The 18,782-nt window shown below is 35.5% G+C and overlaps 1 protein-coding gene across 2 annotated transcripts in view; it reads right to left on the reverse strand.

Annotated features, from left to right (window-relative positions):
- Positions 1-18,782, reverse strand: part of tmtc2b (transmembrane O-mannosyltransferase targeting cadherins 2b) — a 121,520-nt gene that overhangs the window by 20,503 nt on the left and 82,235 nt on the right. The window contains exons 3-7 of one of the 2 annotated variants that reach the window (XM_081372956.1): positions 7,562-8,384; positions 5,721-5,835; positions 4,753-4,838; positions 3,429-3,613; positions 3,113-3,191 (exon numbers count right to left, since the gene is read on the reverse strand). In XM_081372956.1, coding sequence (XP_081229082.1) covers positions 3,113-3,191; positions 3,429-3,613; positions 4,753-4,838; positions 5,721-5,835; positions 7,562-8,384 — 1,288 coding nt within the window. Of the gene's footprint in view, positions 1-3,112; positions 3,192-3,428; positions 3,614-4,752; positions 4,839-5,720; positions 5,836-7,561; positions 8,388-18,782 lie in introns of both variants that reach the window. The other variant, XM_081372955.1, reaches the window with a different exon arrangement.

An 18,782-nucleotide genomic window follows, 5' to 3' on the forward strand; every position in this document is an offset into this window, starting at 1 on the left:
TCAACTGAAAAAAACTAAAAGTCTGAAATGTGATACTGTAGCCTGTAAAATGAGCGTTGAGTGAAACCAACATTAAGCTGGGTGATTGTTTAGTGACCAGCAGACATTCAATTATTTATGAGATTACATTACATTATTTAAATTAGACAATTTTTGCATGGGATATTTAAAAAAAAAAAAAAAAGGCCTCAAAAATAATCCTGCCAATGGCATTTTGGATTTTTTAATGTTTCTGAAAGAAAATATCCTCACCCAGGCTGCATTTATTTGCTCAAAAACAGCTAAATATTAGTATAAATATAAAATATATTAAATTATATAAATATAATATATAATATTAGTAAAAATATAAATATTAATTATATATATACACACACACACATACATATATATATATATATATATATATATATATATATATATATATATATATATATATATATATATAATCATTTAATGCATCCCTGTGATGGCAAAGCTGAATTTTCAGTGTCAAATGATCTTTCAGAAATCATTCTAATACATTTCAGGATCTAATATGATGCTAGATGAATAGAAAGTTCAAAAGAAAAGTATTTATTTTAAATATAAATCTTTTTAATAAAATAAAAAAATTACTCAAACTTAGTTCAGTATTAATTTTGGACTGAGCATAAAAATTTAAAATAAAAGTAAATACATCACAAGCAAAAACGAACTTTAAAAATGTAAATACTTAAATTAATTGGTTAAAAATTCTCTAAAAAAAGAAAAGAAAAAGAAAAACTATATATAAGAAACGAACAAACAAAAAAGTATGTATACTACTCTAAAAATACAGCGCCCCTCTCTGGCCTTCAGCTCAGCAATTGTCCTAACGCCAACACCACTCTTATAAATCCAGATGTAAAAGCAGACTCTTTAAGACACAAGTATAAACACACACTCCTATCCTTTAAACATCATCTAATATAAACACCCATCTGCAATAACACACACGCTCCACTCAGACAGATTATTATAGAAGAGCGAATCACAGCTACTTCACTGAGATAACACAGCCTAAACATTGTTAATGTAATGTAATTAGAGCAAAAATAACATAAGCAGAGGGTACGTGACTACACTGGGGTTTCACATGACCCGCCAATCTGAATACAAGTCTGTCTGTGTTGTGTTGGTGTCAAATATAGGACATGTGAGTCATTAAAACAGCCTCAAATCAAATAACTCTGGAATTTTAAGTATTATTATTATATATCTAAAAAAAAAAACAGTAATCATCATCTAATCACAGTTCAAGAGAAGCATATCTTGCAAAAAGAAAAGAGAGAGGGGATCTTGTTTAATAGTTATTATAGTGCTCCATTAAAGTCCATTAAGTCATTTTGAGGGGTGCATTTTTGATCTTTTAATTAAAAATTCTTAACCGACTTGCGCTGTGGATTTTTTTTTGTATTGATTTAAAACATGACTTTGTTGTTATTCAATCACAATTATAGTGTATATAACCAATCTATTGCACTGTAGCCTATTCCAGTTCTTATGTTCTGAATGTGATATCATGTGATTTATTCTATTTTTGATCAATTTACCACTTCAACTTCAATGGAGACTGTTGACTAAAACACTTGTATTTGTAATTACACCCCCCCCCCCAGCTATTGTTTTGAATGCATTTATATGTATACTTCCATGATTATTTTTCTGTCTTTAAATGTAAAATCGAATGCTTAAGATATTAGTCCCTAGAATGCAATTACAAATTGATATGAATAAAATACACAACCACATAATAATGTGTTAGGCACTGTAGACACTCAAAGGGTTAGGATTTTTACTCAAAGGGTTTTTACAAATATTTGGTTGCACCACCTGACAAAATAAAAGTCAAAAAATGAATTTAAACACTTTGAAATGTTATTTAACAACATAATTCCCGACTCTGCATTTTGAATATGCAATACATCCATTTTGAAAAAAAAAAAACTTTTCTGAAGCTTTGTCATTGACCCAAATGTACAAAACGTACACATGTTGGTCTATTTAGCAATTTAAAAGGATTATTTAACATTTCAACACAATCTGATTTCCTCAGTAAAGTTGTATTTGGCTTAGTTGGTCAGAGAACACAGCTGTACATTTTGGCTGTTAAAATGAGCTAAATACAGTTGAAACAGCAAAAACAAACAAAAGAACACAGAAAAAGACAAGTGACCACAAATGAGCTTGGGGAGAAACAAACAGGGAAAGGAGAAATGAGTGTTATGATGAGATAATTGTGAGAAAATGGATGAGAGGGAAAGCTGTGGGTTGGTAAATGGGTTGCATAAGATATTAAAATCCAACAGTTTGCTCCCATGCTTTAAATAAAATGGGAAAACGATTCTCACGCTCTCTGCGTTGTACAAAGCGTCTAACTTATCTTGTTTGTGAAGCTGTTGACTCGAGCTGACAAAATCAATTCTATAGATCAAAGAAAGCTTTGGAAATGGGTTCATGAGAAAACGCACCAATAAAGTAACAGACCCAGACTTGTGAGACAAGATAAAAAAACAACAATATGGAGTTACACTTACAGTATGTAAGGGATAATGTACAGTGAGTCAGTCTTTATCACAAAATAAACCTGACACTGATGGTTTGCATCATCCTGAAGTGGTTTATTTTGCAACAATGACCTACTGACTGTACATTATCCCAGTTATTACACAAATGTGTATGGACATGAAATATTGATTTGAGTTGAAATATATTTAAATTATCTTGTGGACAGCTTATCTTGTGTATTTTATTATTTTGTACTGTAGCTATCTTAAAGCATAATGCATAAAAAAGCATAATGGTTGCGACAGACAAAACAAAAAACAGCTTTGCCATCACAGGAATAAAATACATTTATTTTAAATCTTAATAATATTTGACTATTTTTTATTATGAAAGACTACTTTTTTTTTATCTTACTGACTAGTTGGATATAAAAGTTCCATTGAATGTTTTATGCCCATTTTTAACAATACTATTCTCCAAGAGATACAATCACATAAATAAATATGAACTGCAGTAATATAAATATAAAAATACATATGACTCGGAATGAAGCATTCTTGAGAGTCGAAAGAGACATACTTACCCATCATATTATAAAGGCTCTGTGGGGCAAACTGCCTGGGCATATTCTGAATTGCCTCTTTATATACAGATATGGCCTCCTAAAAAAGGATTACACCATTAATTCAATAAAAAGCCACAACTATAAGCATAATGAAGCAAGCACTCAGACTAAAAGTCAATTCCTTTGAAACCTTTTTTTTAAAAGGTTTATAAATTACAATTGTGGTGCAAAAATGGGTTGAGACTTACACTTTCATGTCATTTGATCATGTCATCAGATTTGGTGTAAACAGACTTTAAAACTAAAGGGTTTAACTGTGCAAAGATCAGCTCACCTCCTGGTGACCCTGTTCATGAAGAAGCTTTCCCAGGTTATACAGGCAGCTGGTGACGGAGCTCTTGTGTGCATGAGGATCCTTCAGGTTTTCATCTGGGATATCGGCACAAGTGACAAAGGTGCGCTTGGCCTCCTCTAGACGGCCCTGGTTCATCAGGACAATTCCTGTGTTCAAGTAGGCGGCTGAATGGGAGAGAAAAACGGTGAATATCCATGCAAAAGGTAACAAGGCTTATTGAGGCTCAAAGAAAGACCTCCACTGGGGCTCCTGGAATGAACTAGTTGATTTATGCAGATTGGCGGCCTGCAGTCTAGTCGATAAGGTGCCAATACATATTCACTATCCTCCTGGCCAGAATCAACTCTGAATCAGCAGGGGAATATCCACTCCAGCTGCAAGCTTAATTCTGATTAACTTAATAGATCATAATATACACATAGAACCACAGATAGAAATGAGTTTACATCACAGAAAGGGACAATACATCACAACTTATGCAGCAAGGAATCAGGAAAAGTACAGTAGATATCCATCAGTCTCCTGAAGGCTGCTCTGATCTCACACTATTACAAATCTGTTACAGACGTCACAAAAACCACTGGCTGCTAAAAAGAAAAGAAAAAAAAAAGGCCAAATTCCTTTCACACTATCTGGCAAATACGGACGCATTTGCATTTAGTCTGAAATCAGGAAGTCAGCAGGAAATCAGGAAGTTGCACTAAATGTCTTATGCTTTTGTGAAGCAAAACTTAAACTTACAGGGATAGTTCACCCAAAAATGAAAATGATGTTATCATTTACTCACCCTTATGTTGTTTCAAACCTGTATGACTTTCTTTCATTTGTTTAACACAAAATAAAATATTTTGAAGAATGTTGGCAACCTAAAAGTTTACAGTAGTCATTGATTTCCATAGTATTTTGTCCCTACCATGGAAGTCAATGGCTACTGTCAACTGTCTGGTTACCAACATTCTTCAAAACAAGGGTGAGTAAATGATGACAGATTTTTCATTTTTGGGTGCACTAACACTTTAAAAATCCCAAGGCCCCACTGTACACTGTACAATATTTGCCAGATAGTATGAAAGGATTTTTTGGCCATGATTTTTTCCCCCAGTTGAAATCAAATCAAACGTCTGTCATTCCCTGACAAGAGTGGAAACAGAGCAACTGTTTAGGCCTGTGAATAATCATTATTTCTTTAATGCTGGACTTCATCTACACACCTACACACACACACACTCAATTTGTAGTTGCCTGGACACAGTAAAGACTAAGAAGGCTTGAAATTGTTCATAAAAAGAGGAGCTGTACTTACAAGCCAGTGTTGGCCTGCTTCCAATTGCCAGCTTATAGTAGTGGAGGGCCTCTGAGAATCTATTGTTTTCCTGGAGCAACAGACCCCTGCAATCCAAGGGAAGAAAACAAAAAAACAAAACAAGAAGAGTTTCAAAGTATAGTGTGACGACCCAATAGTGCAACACAATTAATTAATATTGACGAAAAAGGAAACAGGTCATAAATAAACCATTATAGCCACTTCATTTATATCCAAATTTGTTCAATGATATTTGAGATACATAACTATGAAATCGACTTCCAGAGAACAAAAACTAACATAAATCCCTTGATGTTGTACTAATATTTCAGAAGGCTGGAGTAATTTTTTTTTTTTTTTCCCAAATGCATTGTGATGGGTTCAATTATTCTGGAAAAATAAACAAATAAAAACACACACACACACACATATACAGTATATACACATTATAAATAAAACTATAAATCAGAATATAATTGTTTTATAGGATTATATTATTAATATATACTTTTCTTATGAATAATATAATGCTGTTTATTATAAAAAACATTTGCAGGATAACGTTCCATGCAGTGGGATGGAGTGTGCAAAATCTGTCACACTAATCTCAGGCAAGTGTGTATGTATGCGCTTGTTGAAAAATTGAGATGCATCGAGAATCGTTTTGTAATCACATCACGACTCTCTGAATTAAAGCCAAATCGAATTGTGAGGTGCCTAAGGATTCCCAATCCCACTGCTTTATATGGATAACTGAATAGCCCAAACGTGTGCGGTTTATGAATTATGTATTAAGTGCCTTAATGCCCTGACTGTGGAGGTTAATGTGTCTAGGGGGGTCCCTGTCACCGTCCTCTGGAAGACTGATGAATCTGGGGATAGTCATCGTCTGGCCTCTCTGAGATTTCCTGAGATTTAATAGGACAGATCGATAGAGTCTGCCGCGAGGAGGAAGTTCGCTCACTCACAGGTTATACAACATGTCAGCCATGTTCCTCCGGTAGTACAGAGCGTTCCTGTAGGCTTGCTCGGCCTCCGCCACCTTTCCCTGGTTCTTGAGGACGTTTCCCAAGTTACCCCAGGCTGAGGAAGGAGAATAAAACATATTTAAATGAATAGAACAAAAAAAATGAGTCTGGACACATCTGAAATTGATGGACAAACCACCTACAAAATACTAAAAAACTACCATTTTTTCCTCAGAAAAAAGGAGATGCAAGTATGCACTACGAAAAAAAATAAAACTTAAAATAATTAAATACAACTTTCCATGCCATTTTATCATGGTTGTATAAAACACATATTTAGCAACTAAAACGTAATATGCATGTTGCCGTGTGGTACATTTTTTTTCTGGTTATCCAAATATGTAAATTGCATGTACTTTCTTTGTTACATTAATGGTTTAATCTTTGAAGTAGTCTCCAGACTGTTGCATTTTGGTTGCGGTTAGGTTACAGTGCAACATTGTGAAATTTTATGAAAATGTTTTGTGCTTGCAGATACAGAAATTGAAATTCACAAAGGTTAATAGTGCTTATGAGAGGCACAAGCAAGGGGAAAAAAAGTAAATTACATTAAAATAATGCAATCTTAGACTCAACCCATGCATAGTATCTGTGCCATGAAAAGGGGTGAGAGTGCCATAGCCTGTAAAATTGGATCACGGGGAGGTAATTACAAAGTCATATTGATGCAGTCTGGCTTGATAAATGATTTAAATGAAATTGTGATAATCAGTTTGAGAGATTTCGCAAATGAAGATAACGGGCTGTCATTAATAGATTGAATTTAATAAGAGAGGATGATCATTTAACAGTTCGGTGGTTCTCTTACACACAACAAATGGATTTGATGCATAAATCAATGTGAGTGATAAACTGAAGGAACTTTTAAATTAATCTAATGCACTAGCATTAGTGCATTATGCTTTATGCATTATGCTAATGCTTACAATAAAATAAAATAAGTAACATTCTCAGTGTTAATGGAAAATAGCACTTTAAAGGCATTTGCGGTTCTTTTTTAGTATTTTTTACACTTTGTAAATGTCAAGATCACTTAGTTAAAAAAATATAAATTAATGTTTTATATTTAAATTAAAATCTTTGAGAAATACACCACTAAACTCTAAAAGAAGTACAGAAATGAAGAGATGCTTAGGAAACCTCAAATCTTTTCATGATGAGCAACTGCCATTTTTGGTTTGCAAAAGCATTTTATTTTTATTTTGGGGAAATAAATGATTGCAACACATCCTGCTTTCACATCGTCAAGTAACACTTTCCAACTCCTGGTTGTTGTTGATGGATGAGAACTTGACTTTGGGGAACTAAATACTACAATATGGCTGAATAAACTAGAATTATGGTCTGAATAGAGCAGGGTTATTACAGTCAACTAGAATTAAAACCATAAAAAACATTTGTCACATTAAATAAAATATTTGTTAATTGAAATATATATATATATATATAATGTAAACTTATTTAATTTCAGCTAGTTGCCAAGGCAAAATTTAACTTTAGCTTATGTACTAAAATAACTAAAACTAAAATAACATTTAATAAAATCTACATAGACATAATAAAAACAAAGATTTGAAATGAAACTGGAAAATATAAAAATACTATTTCAAAATATTAATAAAACCTATTATACAATCTCAATGATACTAAAATAACACTGGAATAGAGAACAATCTTAAAAGCTTCAAATGGTGATTATAATATCTTTGAATAATTACATAATAATAGGGAACAGAAAATAGGTTGAATCTTCTGAATTACTTGGACTATATTAAAATTACCTTTAGCAGGGTTCACAGATATTCCTGACTTGTATAGCATCTCCTCGTTCTGCCAGTCACGGTTCCTCAACACGGTCTTAATCCCAAAGAGAAGGACCAGGGCGGCAGAGCAGCCTAGAACCAAAGTTCTGGAGGACTTCCTCCTCAATCTAATGTATAAAGCTCTCATCCCCACTGCTACCAACAGGCAGAAGCCCATACTAGGGATGTACAGTACTCGCTCCGCCACCACAAAGCCCACATAGAAGAACAGGTTGATAGCAGGCAGGAAGGGAACGACCAGTAGACCCAATGAGAAGACCACCAAACTCTCTGTGGTGGGTAAAGATGACGAATAGTGTTTTGCAGTACCGTTTGTTCCATTCACGTGGACTGAGTTGGAGTAAAAACTCGAGAGTTCATAATCAGAGCTACAACTGTGTCCGTTCGTGGACTTCCCGTTTGCTACATGATTGGCTTTCCCGTTGGTCTCCTTGCTTTTGGTTGGGTATTGGCGAAGGCCAAACCACGTCAGCGTCAGAAGCGAGGCGTAGAAGGCAACGGTGTGGAGGTTTCGCCAATCTGCAATGCTCCTCAGAAGAGGCAGGGCGTCCATTGACCAATCAAAACTCAGCATGTCAGGGCACAGGAGGAGCCAAACGTTCATGGCGGGGAGGAAAAGGAACGTTAGCGTTCTAGTCAGGAAACAGGGACAATCGGCTGCAGGGTTGTCCGAGTTGGAGAAGTTTGGAGGTTTGTTGCCCATCCAGTAAAGACGGCAAGCCAGAAGGATGATACCCCAGAAGCCCAGAAGAAACACGCTCAACAGCAGGTGCAGGTTCTTCTTCTGAGAAACAAAAACAGAGAAAACAACATAGATGAGAGCACAAAATGACTGAAATATTTAAAAAAAGCAGAATCAAATGTATTCAAATGTATACACAATAAAATAAATTAGGCTGGGCACAATCAAAAACATGCAAAAAAGGAACTTGATTTCATTTAGAAAAAGAGACTAAATAAGTAGGCCTATGCAATAATAATAATAATAATAATAAAACATAATATATCCAGTTTAACTGAACAAAACAACAGCAAATAAATAAATAAAATCTTTTCAGGAACATTGTAGTTTGGGCTGACTTGATTTGAATTGATTACATAAAAATGAATGACATTTTTAAGGCAAATTCTAGGGAGGCAATTTCTGCACGAAAACAAAACATAGATGAGAACAAACTGACTGGAACATTTCAATAAGGAGAACCATTTTATTTTTCTGTATGACTTCAAACCCTTGAGCTCAGGTCTGGACAAGGTCTTGTTAGTAAATCAACACCAAGACTGACCAATAAGTCAAAGATTTCCAACTGCATTAAATATGAAATAGAAATGAAGAAAATAAGCAGCAGATCCAACAGCAAGTAAATTGAGATCGGAAAAATAAATACTGTAGCCCAATCTGGAACACAAGCAACCTTAATGAGAAATTTGTTGGGAGTTTTAAGTGTTATTCAATACGTACATGCACGTACTACGGTTTCATCGTGACATCAATCCTTGCAAGGCCTGCGATGGTTAACGAGAATCAGATCTTTGCATATCCAGTCACTGCAAACAATTTAAAACCGTTGGCCAAATGTAGACACACATTTTCCACATTTTTCAGAGAGCCCAGAATAATAAACGTAGCGTCACTGACTGCTGGTCAGCGAGTACAGCTTGACGTCACAGCACAAGGCAGCGCCGCATTTATCTCTGTCTCGTACAGCCGGCTTTTACAGACTTTATCAAATAAACAAGATATGGCCTCATAAAGGTGCCAATCCATCATACCGCAGTGCTGATATTAAACACTCCAACATGAAAATGATTTCAGAGTATTTATGGAGTGTTTGAATATTTTACATGTTAAGTAAAAGGGGGGATACATTGTATAGTTCCCAGTAGAGCAGCTGCAGAGTTCAGTACTCCTTTTTTTATGTTGATTTTGGATCGAGGACACCCTCGAGCAGTTTTATGACTTCCTCCAAACACGGAACTCATTCGGCACGGATGGCAAACAAACACACAAATGATTACTTCAAGGCCGCGTCGATCGCCATTAAAGGGATAGTTCACCCAAAAACGAATGTTTACTCGCTCTCATGTCGTTCCAAACCCTGTATTACTTACTTTCTTCTGTATAACACAAAAGGAAATGTTAGGCAGGATGTTAACAGTCAATTCCAGTACAATAAAAGTGAATGAGAACAGACACCGTTGAACCACAGAAATCAAATGACTTGTATGTCATATTCAAAGCCTTATGAAACCATATGCGAGGAATAGACCAAAATTGAAGTCGCTATTTGCTGAAAATCTTCATTTTTGGCATCAGTTATGATAAATTCATGTTTCGTAAGTTAAATAACGCAACACAGAACTGCAAAATATATTTCAGATCTGTGGCGGAGGTGAACATTTTCAGCTAGAAACATGCTTGACTCATATGAACTATATATATTTTTTTTGTCAGTTTAAAGGAGAACTCCGGTCAATTTTAACATTGTAATCGATTCCACAGTAATCGACTGTCGAGTTCACGCGCGTGATCATAGGTAACTAAACCTATGCGCGTGAACTCGACAGTCGATTACTGTGGACTTCGACCAAAAACAGGAAGAAAATACAGGTATGTGCGCTGGCTGAATTAACATCATTTTTATTAATATCTTTCACATCTACTGCAGTCAGATTCACCCGTGTTAACTATAAAGGAATCACTCACATGGCTGGGCACTTGTAATGACACTTCAAGGATGTTAAGAGGCTAAAAGCAGGTTTAAAACTTGCCCCATTGAAGTCAACAGGGTGCAAATTTTAAAAAGAGGATAACAAGGTGTAGGCAACACCGATTTTTGTCGTTGTTCTCTGTACTGACAGCACTCCAAATTTACAAAAAAATGAGCTCAATGTTAAAATTGACCGGAGTTCTCCTTTAAGAGTTTGCTAGCATTCACCTCCATTCACTTTCAATGTATGGAAAAGAACAGAATACATCTCCTTTTGTATTCCACAGATTTGGAACAATGTGAGTGAATGGCAGATTTTTCATTTTGATAAAAGATGTTATGTACAGTACATCTGGAAAATGCTGATATTAAAGATTAATGCGGGAAGAATTAACAAAGCATTCCCCCTAAAGGTTATTTGTGAAAAAATAGTCAGTCCAAGACACCATTATTGTAACTTAGAGAATTGTTTCCCCTCCCTGCTGACTCCCTAACAGAATATGAGACAGTGAGTATGTGTTCTGCATTAATGTCCAGCTGTTCTATACAATATTGATTTTTTTTGGTCCTGTTTTTGGTCATCTCTGCTTCAGACAAAGAGCACATTATTGCTCACAGGGGAAATGTCTGTAACAGGCCACTTCCCATGTAATCATGTTATGTAGCACAGATGTACAGAGCATATCCCAAATGACATAACCTGTACCATAAGTCCTGACAGGCACACATCTCTGAATGTGTGACCACATGCCACCAGAGAGGCTTAAAAGAGAGAGAGAATTGAATAGACAATCGTTTTAATAATATACAAATACTGTATATATATACTTATTGCAGTACAGTATCCATGTCTGTAAGACATATCAATCTGTCATCAATTAAAGTCTGGCACAACATCAAGTTAACTGCCTGTCTCTCTAGTTCCTGTGACATCTGTTTAAGTTTGCTGACCGAAGGTATGATGCGTGCATTAATGATCCTGAAAGATGAATAAGCAATACAACTAACTACAACAATAGCTTGAACATACATAAAATGAGTACAGTAAGATATTACACACAATAATTGTGTACATAAAAATGGTTAGCATGATAAATATTGATAAGATCTCAAGATATTTTGATTTCATGCATACAGTATGGTTGGCTGTTTCAGGTGGAACGCGCATGCATGTCCCGGCGGAGTGAACTGCAGGCTGAAGGGAAGAGGTCGTAAACGGGACGTCCCACAGGGGTCTTGAAGCGGCATGCTACAGAGGCCAAGCGGAACTGTCCGACTGAAGAGAAATACAGAACTGTAGCCAGGCAGGTTCTGCATCTTAGAACCTAAACTACCGTGGTATGAAGTTTAAAACTGCCCACATAAATCTCAAAAAAGTTAATTTCTTGTATTTCTTGTATCGTTTTCTATTTTTTTTATGGTTGCCTGTTTGTATGTCTTGCCGTAAAACTAATTGCCCCCTCTGGGGAGATAAATAAAGTTGAAGTGAAGAAGAAAATTAGAAGAAAAAACTACTGCAGCAAGTAGAGCTGAGCAAAAACAAGAGTTTTCAGAAATGATTTTCATTTAAACAATTTAGTATCGATTCTTAAAGAACAAATCGATGAAATCCAGAACAAATCAATCTTTTAATCCATGTCTTTTTCAGTGGTGTTCGACAACTAGCTAACAATGAAAACACAAATGTTTTTTTTTCCACAAATAAATGTGAAATGAATAATATAATAATAATACATCTAATATTATAAATATACATAAAAATAAAAAGTTTAATCTAATGTTTTGGGCCCTATTGTTCATGCTAAATCCACTGGAAATCAGTGCCAATACCAAGCTTTAGCAATTGTGTGCATATAATTAAAATATTTACCAAAAAAAAATTTTTTTAATAATATAAATAATAGCACACCAAAGAGTTAAATTATCTACTAAATAAAATTTGAATAAAGTCTGTATGTTCAGCATAAAGTGTTCACATATGTCCATTTAAACTTTGTTTTGTGGATAATTTCAGTCTTGCTTTTTTATTTTTGTTTTTTTGTAAACTTTATACTTAAAAAATCTAGATAAAAAGTTTAAAAAAGAGGTCACTGTAGAATTTGCACATATATGCATAGAGAATTGTACTGTAGTCAGCGAAGACATCGTGTTGCTTCTTCAACTGACTGAAAACAAGATGCCTGCCGAGTGTCATGATAATTGATAACATAAATAGCGGCTTTGATATGGCATTTTATTTATTTATGATTTTATTTAAAAGCAAATTCATAAGACTGGATACAACTCTAACAAACATTTTTTGCTGCCTTGCAAGATCTGCAATTTCCTTGGTTACACTTGAAAGTCCTCACATACTTCACTACATCTGTAGTACAGAGTTAGATCATGTCCCTAATTAGTGAACTGCACCAGTAAGCCAGCGACGATCACACAGCATATAAGCATAACTACATCCTCGGAGTCAAATAATTCACTGCAGGAAAAAAGCTTTCAAAATGTCTTCTCATCTAATGACACATCTCGTCTGAATGTTTCTCTTCATTGATATGGGATTTTTATATGGGCCGGGAGAGCTTTGGGGTGATGTATTACACAATCTTCATCTAGCACCGAAGGACTGTGAAGTCAAACAGATGAAAGTATGAGAGACGTTCATACTTTTCAACAGGTATAAATCTCTGCAAATAAGTATAGTAATGGGGACGCATCTGTCATTTTAGTGCACTTACAAGAGAATCACTGAACTCCACATAACCCTGTCAGCCAACACTCATGAAAAGCCTGCAAATATGGGCAGTTTCTTGCACACACACACGTATAAATATATAAATAAATAAGAACTCAACTCTATACATATTACCAGCGGTCTAACGCCGCTTAAGCCCAGTGGGGGTGATACTGAGCGAGAGAGAGCGATTGTGGAGCTCTAGCGGAGGCTGAAGATGTGTCAGTGAGGTCATGCGGGAGTGTGAATGCTTGCACACAGGATTCTCACTGGATTTATGAGGCGGCTGCAGGTTTGGGACTGTGCAGGCTCTCAAAAACCAGCATGGGTTTTAGCACTTGCAGGTTCAGAGCCAAAACACATAGACCCTGGGATTTGCGTAGGTTTGAATCTCTCTCTGTGTGTGTAGAAGATATTACACATGTACAATTCTGTATATTGTATAATTTTAAGATGAAGCAACTACATTACTAACTGAAAATAAACTAAAACAAAAATTAATTCAACCTAAACAGTAATACATAAAAAATATATATTAATACAAACAAGCATTAACAAAATAAAGCAAATTAAAAATATGAATGAAAACCATGATAATATTTAAATAATACTAAAATAACACTGGTTCGGTCTTGTGTATAATTCACCAGAGCACACTGTTGTGAGGAAAAATATCTTTATTGCATAATATTTCATGCAAATGCAATAACGTTCTCATACTTTCAGTATAACATATTGGGTTAGTTCTGCCAAAAACGAACATTCTGTCAGTAATTTACTCACCCTCATGTTGTTCCAACCCCGTAAGACTTTCGTTCATCTTCGGAACACAAATTAATATATATTTTTGATGAAATCTGAGAGCCGTCTCATTCCTTCATAGGCTACAAGGTAATTTCATCTGCCAGCCCAGAAAAGTTAGTAAAGACATTGTTAAAATAGTCCAAGTGACTACAGTGACTCAACCTTAAGTTTATCAAGCGACGAGAATACTTTTTGTGCGCAAAAAACAACAAAAATAACGACTTTATTCAACCATCTCTTCCATGTCATTCTCCTAAGCTGTTGACGTAGTGTAACTCAGCGCTTCTGGGTTGTATGTCAGAACGTACAGTAAGCTCACTATTGGCCGACGCTGGTCATGCGTGTGATGTGTGTGATGCTGGCCAATAGTGAGCCTACGTTCTGACGTACAACCAGAAGCGCTGCGCTGTTACACTACGTGAACTCACTCAAGAGGCCCACAGAGAAGAAAATGAATAGTTGAATAAAGTCGTTATTTTTTTATTTTTTTTGTGCACAAAAATGATCCTCGTCGCCTGATAAACTTAAGGTTGAGCCACTGTAGTCACTTGGACTATTTTAACAATGTCTTTACTAACTTTTCTGGGCTGGCAGATATCAATTACCTAATATCTTAATTTGTGTTCCGAAGATGAACAAAAGTCTTACGGGGTTGGAACAACATGAGGGTGAGTAATTACTGACAGAATTTTTTGGGTGAACTAACCCTTTAAAGCTGCAGTCTGTAGTTTTTCCTCTTTGTCGCCGTCTCTGTTCGAAATCTGCAATTGCAGTTATTCGCGGAATTACAAACTTTACATGGATTGCGTCTCGGCACAGCACAGCGCGGATGAATCCAATGTTTTGAGGAGAATGTGCGGCTGTCAGTCACCACGACGGTGTGGATACTGTCGTTCGCAATCACAGATTCTACTTTTTGGAAGTATGACCAACATAAGAATTTTCACCGGAAAATGTAATCTGAACAAGTAACATCCACTTTTGTTCTGACCAACTAAGGGAAAAAAAGCATTGCAGTAAATTGTGCTGGTTAAATCAAACGATCGCTGATCATATCATTTTAATTCAGTCATACATACACTCTTAAAAACAAAGGTTTTTATTTGCACCCTGAGTATCCCAACTGATAAAATCAAGTTCCATATATACATTATTCTCATTGCCACTCTGAAAATAAGTAAAGGATAATCCACAGCTAGCTGTGCATTAAAATTTTAATGCATGACATGGAGGCAAAAAAACCCCAAATTTTTCTTTTGACACCATATTTGGGCAAGAACGTGTTTGCCTTATTGTATCTGATGCACAATGCTGGATTAAATGTGGCTGTGTTTAACCAAGCGAAAACATCCTCAGGTTGTGCGGGGGGGAAAAACATAGTAAAACTTTTTCACACTACCTGGCCATCTAAAAAAAAAAAAGTCACTTCTAGTCTGTCTAGTAACTAGCACTGGGGAAAACACACGTTACTATATGCATGTCTATGCAGACGTGTCACTATAAAAGAATAGACTCTCAAAGCACTATCACACAGTACAGAAAAATCAATTCTATGCGCGATGTTCATTTCCCTGTAATGGCATTCAATTCTCTAGAGATGAGCTTGAACAGGGGAATAGAACAAGACAGAGAGGCAGAAAACCATCTAGAAAGGCAGAACAAAATCTGATAAGACTGAACCCTTAGAGAACGACCACCAGTCATAGACTGAAAGGGATTTTAGTGCTTGGCTCTATCTCCATCATCTCCTGCATAAACAAATGCATAAAAGTGTCCATCTTCATAACACAGGCCCTGTTTTCAATGTCAGGCCCTCTGCAGCCCAATGTGGAATTTAGCTTTTGTCTTTAATCCAGTTTGTCTTGAAATAAGTGGTTTAACACTGCCCGGTAGGAGGGATGCAGGCTTTCTCCCTTCCTCCCATTGTCAGATTCTCTCCATCAGTTTGAAATTGAACTACTAGAAACAGGCATATGAGGATAATATCCATGGAGATAAAGCACACAACAGACCAATTCAAAAGAAAAGTGAAAGAAAGAAAGAAAGCCATTTTTGGCAGAATTATTTTTTTTCAGGACATTTTGGAGGTTGCCAAAAAATCAATAAGCTTTGGATTCTTTTTTTTTTTCTATTTTCTGAGATTTATAGAATAAGAAAGGTATAAAAAAACTTTTCTTTTACTGTTATTTTGCTCAAATGTATGTAGTAAAAAAAAGAAGAAGGAAAAAGAATTGGTAGATAACAATTAGTTGATCATTATATTTATGTTACTACTCTTTTCATGGTACAGTAGCTATTAAAAGTATATACCAGAAAGAAAAAAAAAATACATTAAAAAAATATAAAAAAACAATTTTAAATGCTAAAAGGTGCATATATTTTTTTAAATTATAAATGATTTTATATTTTTTTATAAATAAAAAGTACAATATAAATAAGAATGCACAATTAATTATTAATACTGATTTCTTAAAAATATATACAACTTCTACTAAAAATAATATCAGCCGCCAAGAGAAATTAACTGTGCTTTAAGTTTAAGTCCTTTGGTGCTTAATATTTGCATTTCCAATATATTTATACAAATTTAATATTCAAAAGGCAAGCAGTAATGCATTGATGTAGCTCTTAAATTATGTTTTAAAAAAAAAGCAGTGAGGCCTGAAAAAAAAAAAAATCAATGCCTGGAGGTTTTAATATGCTGATATCCGACTGAGAACAACACCATAACTAAAAATAAATTCATAAAAAAAAATGTAAATAAAAAATTAATTCATTGGAGCTCTTATCTTCTCCATTCACAGGTATGCTTCAACCTAAATCAAAGTGCCGGCCGCTCAAACAAATAAAATGCACATGATTGAAAAACATCTAAGTCATTCTGTCAGAGCGAAAGCCCTGTGAGATTTGCAATTCAGAGCTGAATATTTACTCTGAAGCTGCTTTGAGCACAGTTATAAACGGATCAAGAAAAAACAGCCCATCAGCCAAGATGCCATATGAGGATTTAGCTTTTAAAATTCACTTAAACCAACAAGCCGCTCTCATATTAAGTCCAGACTGCACTTCTACCAGTGTATTTTGAGCTTTCGTCAAAGTTTCGGAGTAAGGATTTTTGCTGAAAAGTCTGTCAGTGTTTCCAGTTCCCGAGTGCTAACGCATGCTCTCGGATTTAACCTACATGATTGATAGAAGAGGGAAGTGTTAAATATTTCACTTTTCTTCATGAGTAAATGGGCTGTAACCAAGAGGGATTTGGTGTGAGCAGAGTCAATGGATAAAAGCCATCCGGGTCTGCACTCAATAATCCGCTGCTCTTAATGAGACTTTTCACATGAATCTGCAACTTTGGGGCTGAAGACAAGTGTAGAGCTAAGGAAGATGATTTACTGAGCTCAGCCTCAGACAACAAACCTCCAAGCACCACCAATAAAGATTTATGGGGCCACTGTCCGACCCTACGGCATTATTTTAACCTGAAACTATTCTACGGTTTACATTCATAATCTTAAGGTAAAATATCTTGAAAATTATAGATTGAGACATAAAGACTGACATAAAATGACTGGGATCGTTTTAGCTATGGATCAAAGTCTGGAGGATATGACTAAGTGAAACAATGAAATGAAACAAAAAAACAATTTGTAACTTATATTTAGAATAAAATAAAAAAGAAGGAATAGACCCCAGGATAGGACAAATAAAAAATTCACTGGAACAACATACTGTCCAACAAGAAAAGCAGCAGCAAAGGGATTGAAGAATCCAAATTTAAGAATATGTTTAAGATCTGCTGATCTTACTTCCTTACATAACATCACATGAAAAACTAAGGTGAATTACACTGTATTGGGCATTCAAGGTGAACATGATGGCATCAATTTACTGATCAGAAGTCAGCTTTAAGTCAGCTGTCTAAACATTGTAATAGTCAGGGGTTTTGTTAGCCTTTGATCTTCCAACTAAGAGTTGGACTGTGTGTGAATGTTACCTAGTCTTAGTTCTCGGGACCATTTGTGTTTATAACATTTGGGGAAGTCAGTTGGGGGCAATTACCTCTATTGTCTTTAGATGATTAGATTTAGTGGTTACCTCTAAGGCTGTGTGTATGTTTAGCACCTTTAAAGACAGCCCACTGAAAGGCCTATAAAGAAACCATGTGAAGTATGTTAGTTAGAATGATTTGGGAAGAACTGCAGCCGCGTACAGCGAAGTCCTCAATAAAGAATAACTTTGTTTGAACGTGATCCCCAACGTCTCCTGGTCTCTTGCTTCGACGAAGAAAAAGTTTTCAACAATTTGGTGCCGTGACCCGGATGGAGAAACTGAAACTCAACAAAGAATGAACTTTCCAGACGGAACCTTGAAAACTTCAAGCTCAAAGATCTTAACAAAGGTGACTGAGTCCCAGACTGCATCTTGAAACTTCAAGCTCCAAAAAAATCTCAAAGACTGAATTTTTCCAGACGGAATCTTTCTCTACAAATGAAAGACTCGGTGAGTTTCACTCCATTAAAAGAACCAATGCAGACCAGTACAAATGTTTTCCTCTGCGCCGTTCAGAGAAGTAGTTAACAAACAGCTGTAGAGTTTGGTTAACTAAAGATAAGCCTCTAAAAAGTTTTCTTTTAGAGATGAAATTGATCCTCTGTTGTTGACAGGGAAGATTAACAGTTACATGTTAATATTGTGTGTATGCTCTTGCTAGAGAAGACCTATCTGTAAGCTAGAGAATTAGCTTTAGAATTAGATTAGCCTCATGTGCTAATAAGATTGTACCCTCTGTTTGCAAGACAGTAGAGAGAATTTTTTTTAGTGTTTTGTGATTAAGTAACAAAGGAAGTCACAAAATGGTTAGAAGGAATGCTAGGCTGATACCCACGACAGAGAAAGGTGGATTAGCTAGCCTGTTATGGACAGACAATGAGTTTAAGTCCTT

The sequence above is a fragment of the Scardinius erythrophthalmus genome, assembly GCF_964197995.2.
Source record: "Scardinius erythrophthalmus genome assembly, chromosome: 8".
NCBI classification, from domain to species: Eukaryota; Metazoa; Chordata; class Actinopteri; order Cypriniformes; family Leuciscidae; genus Scardinius; species Scardinius erythrophthalmus.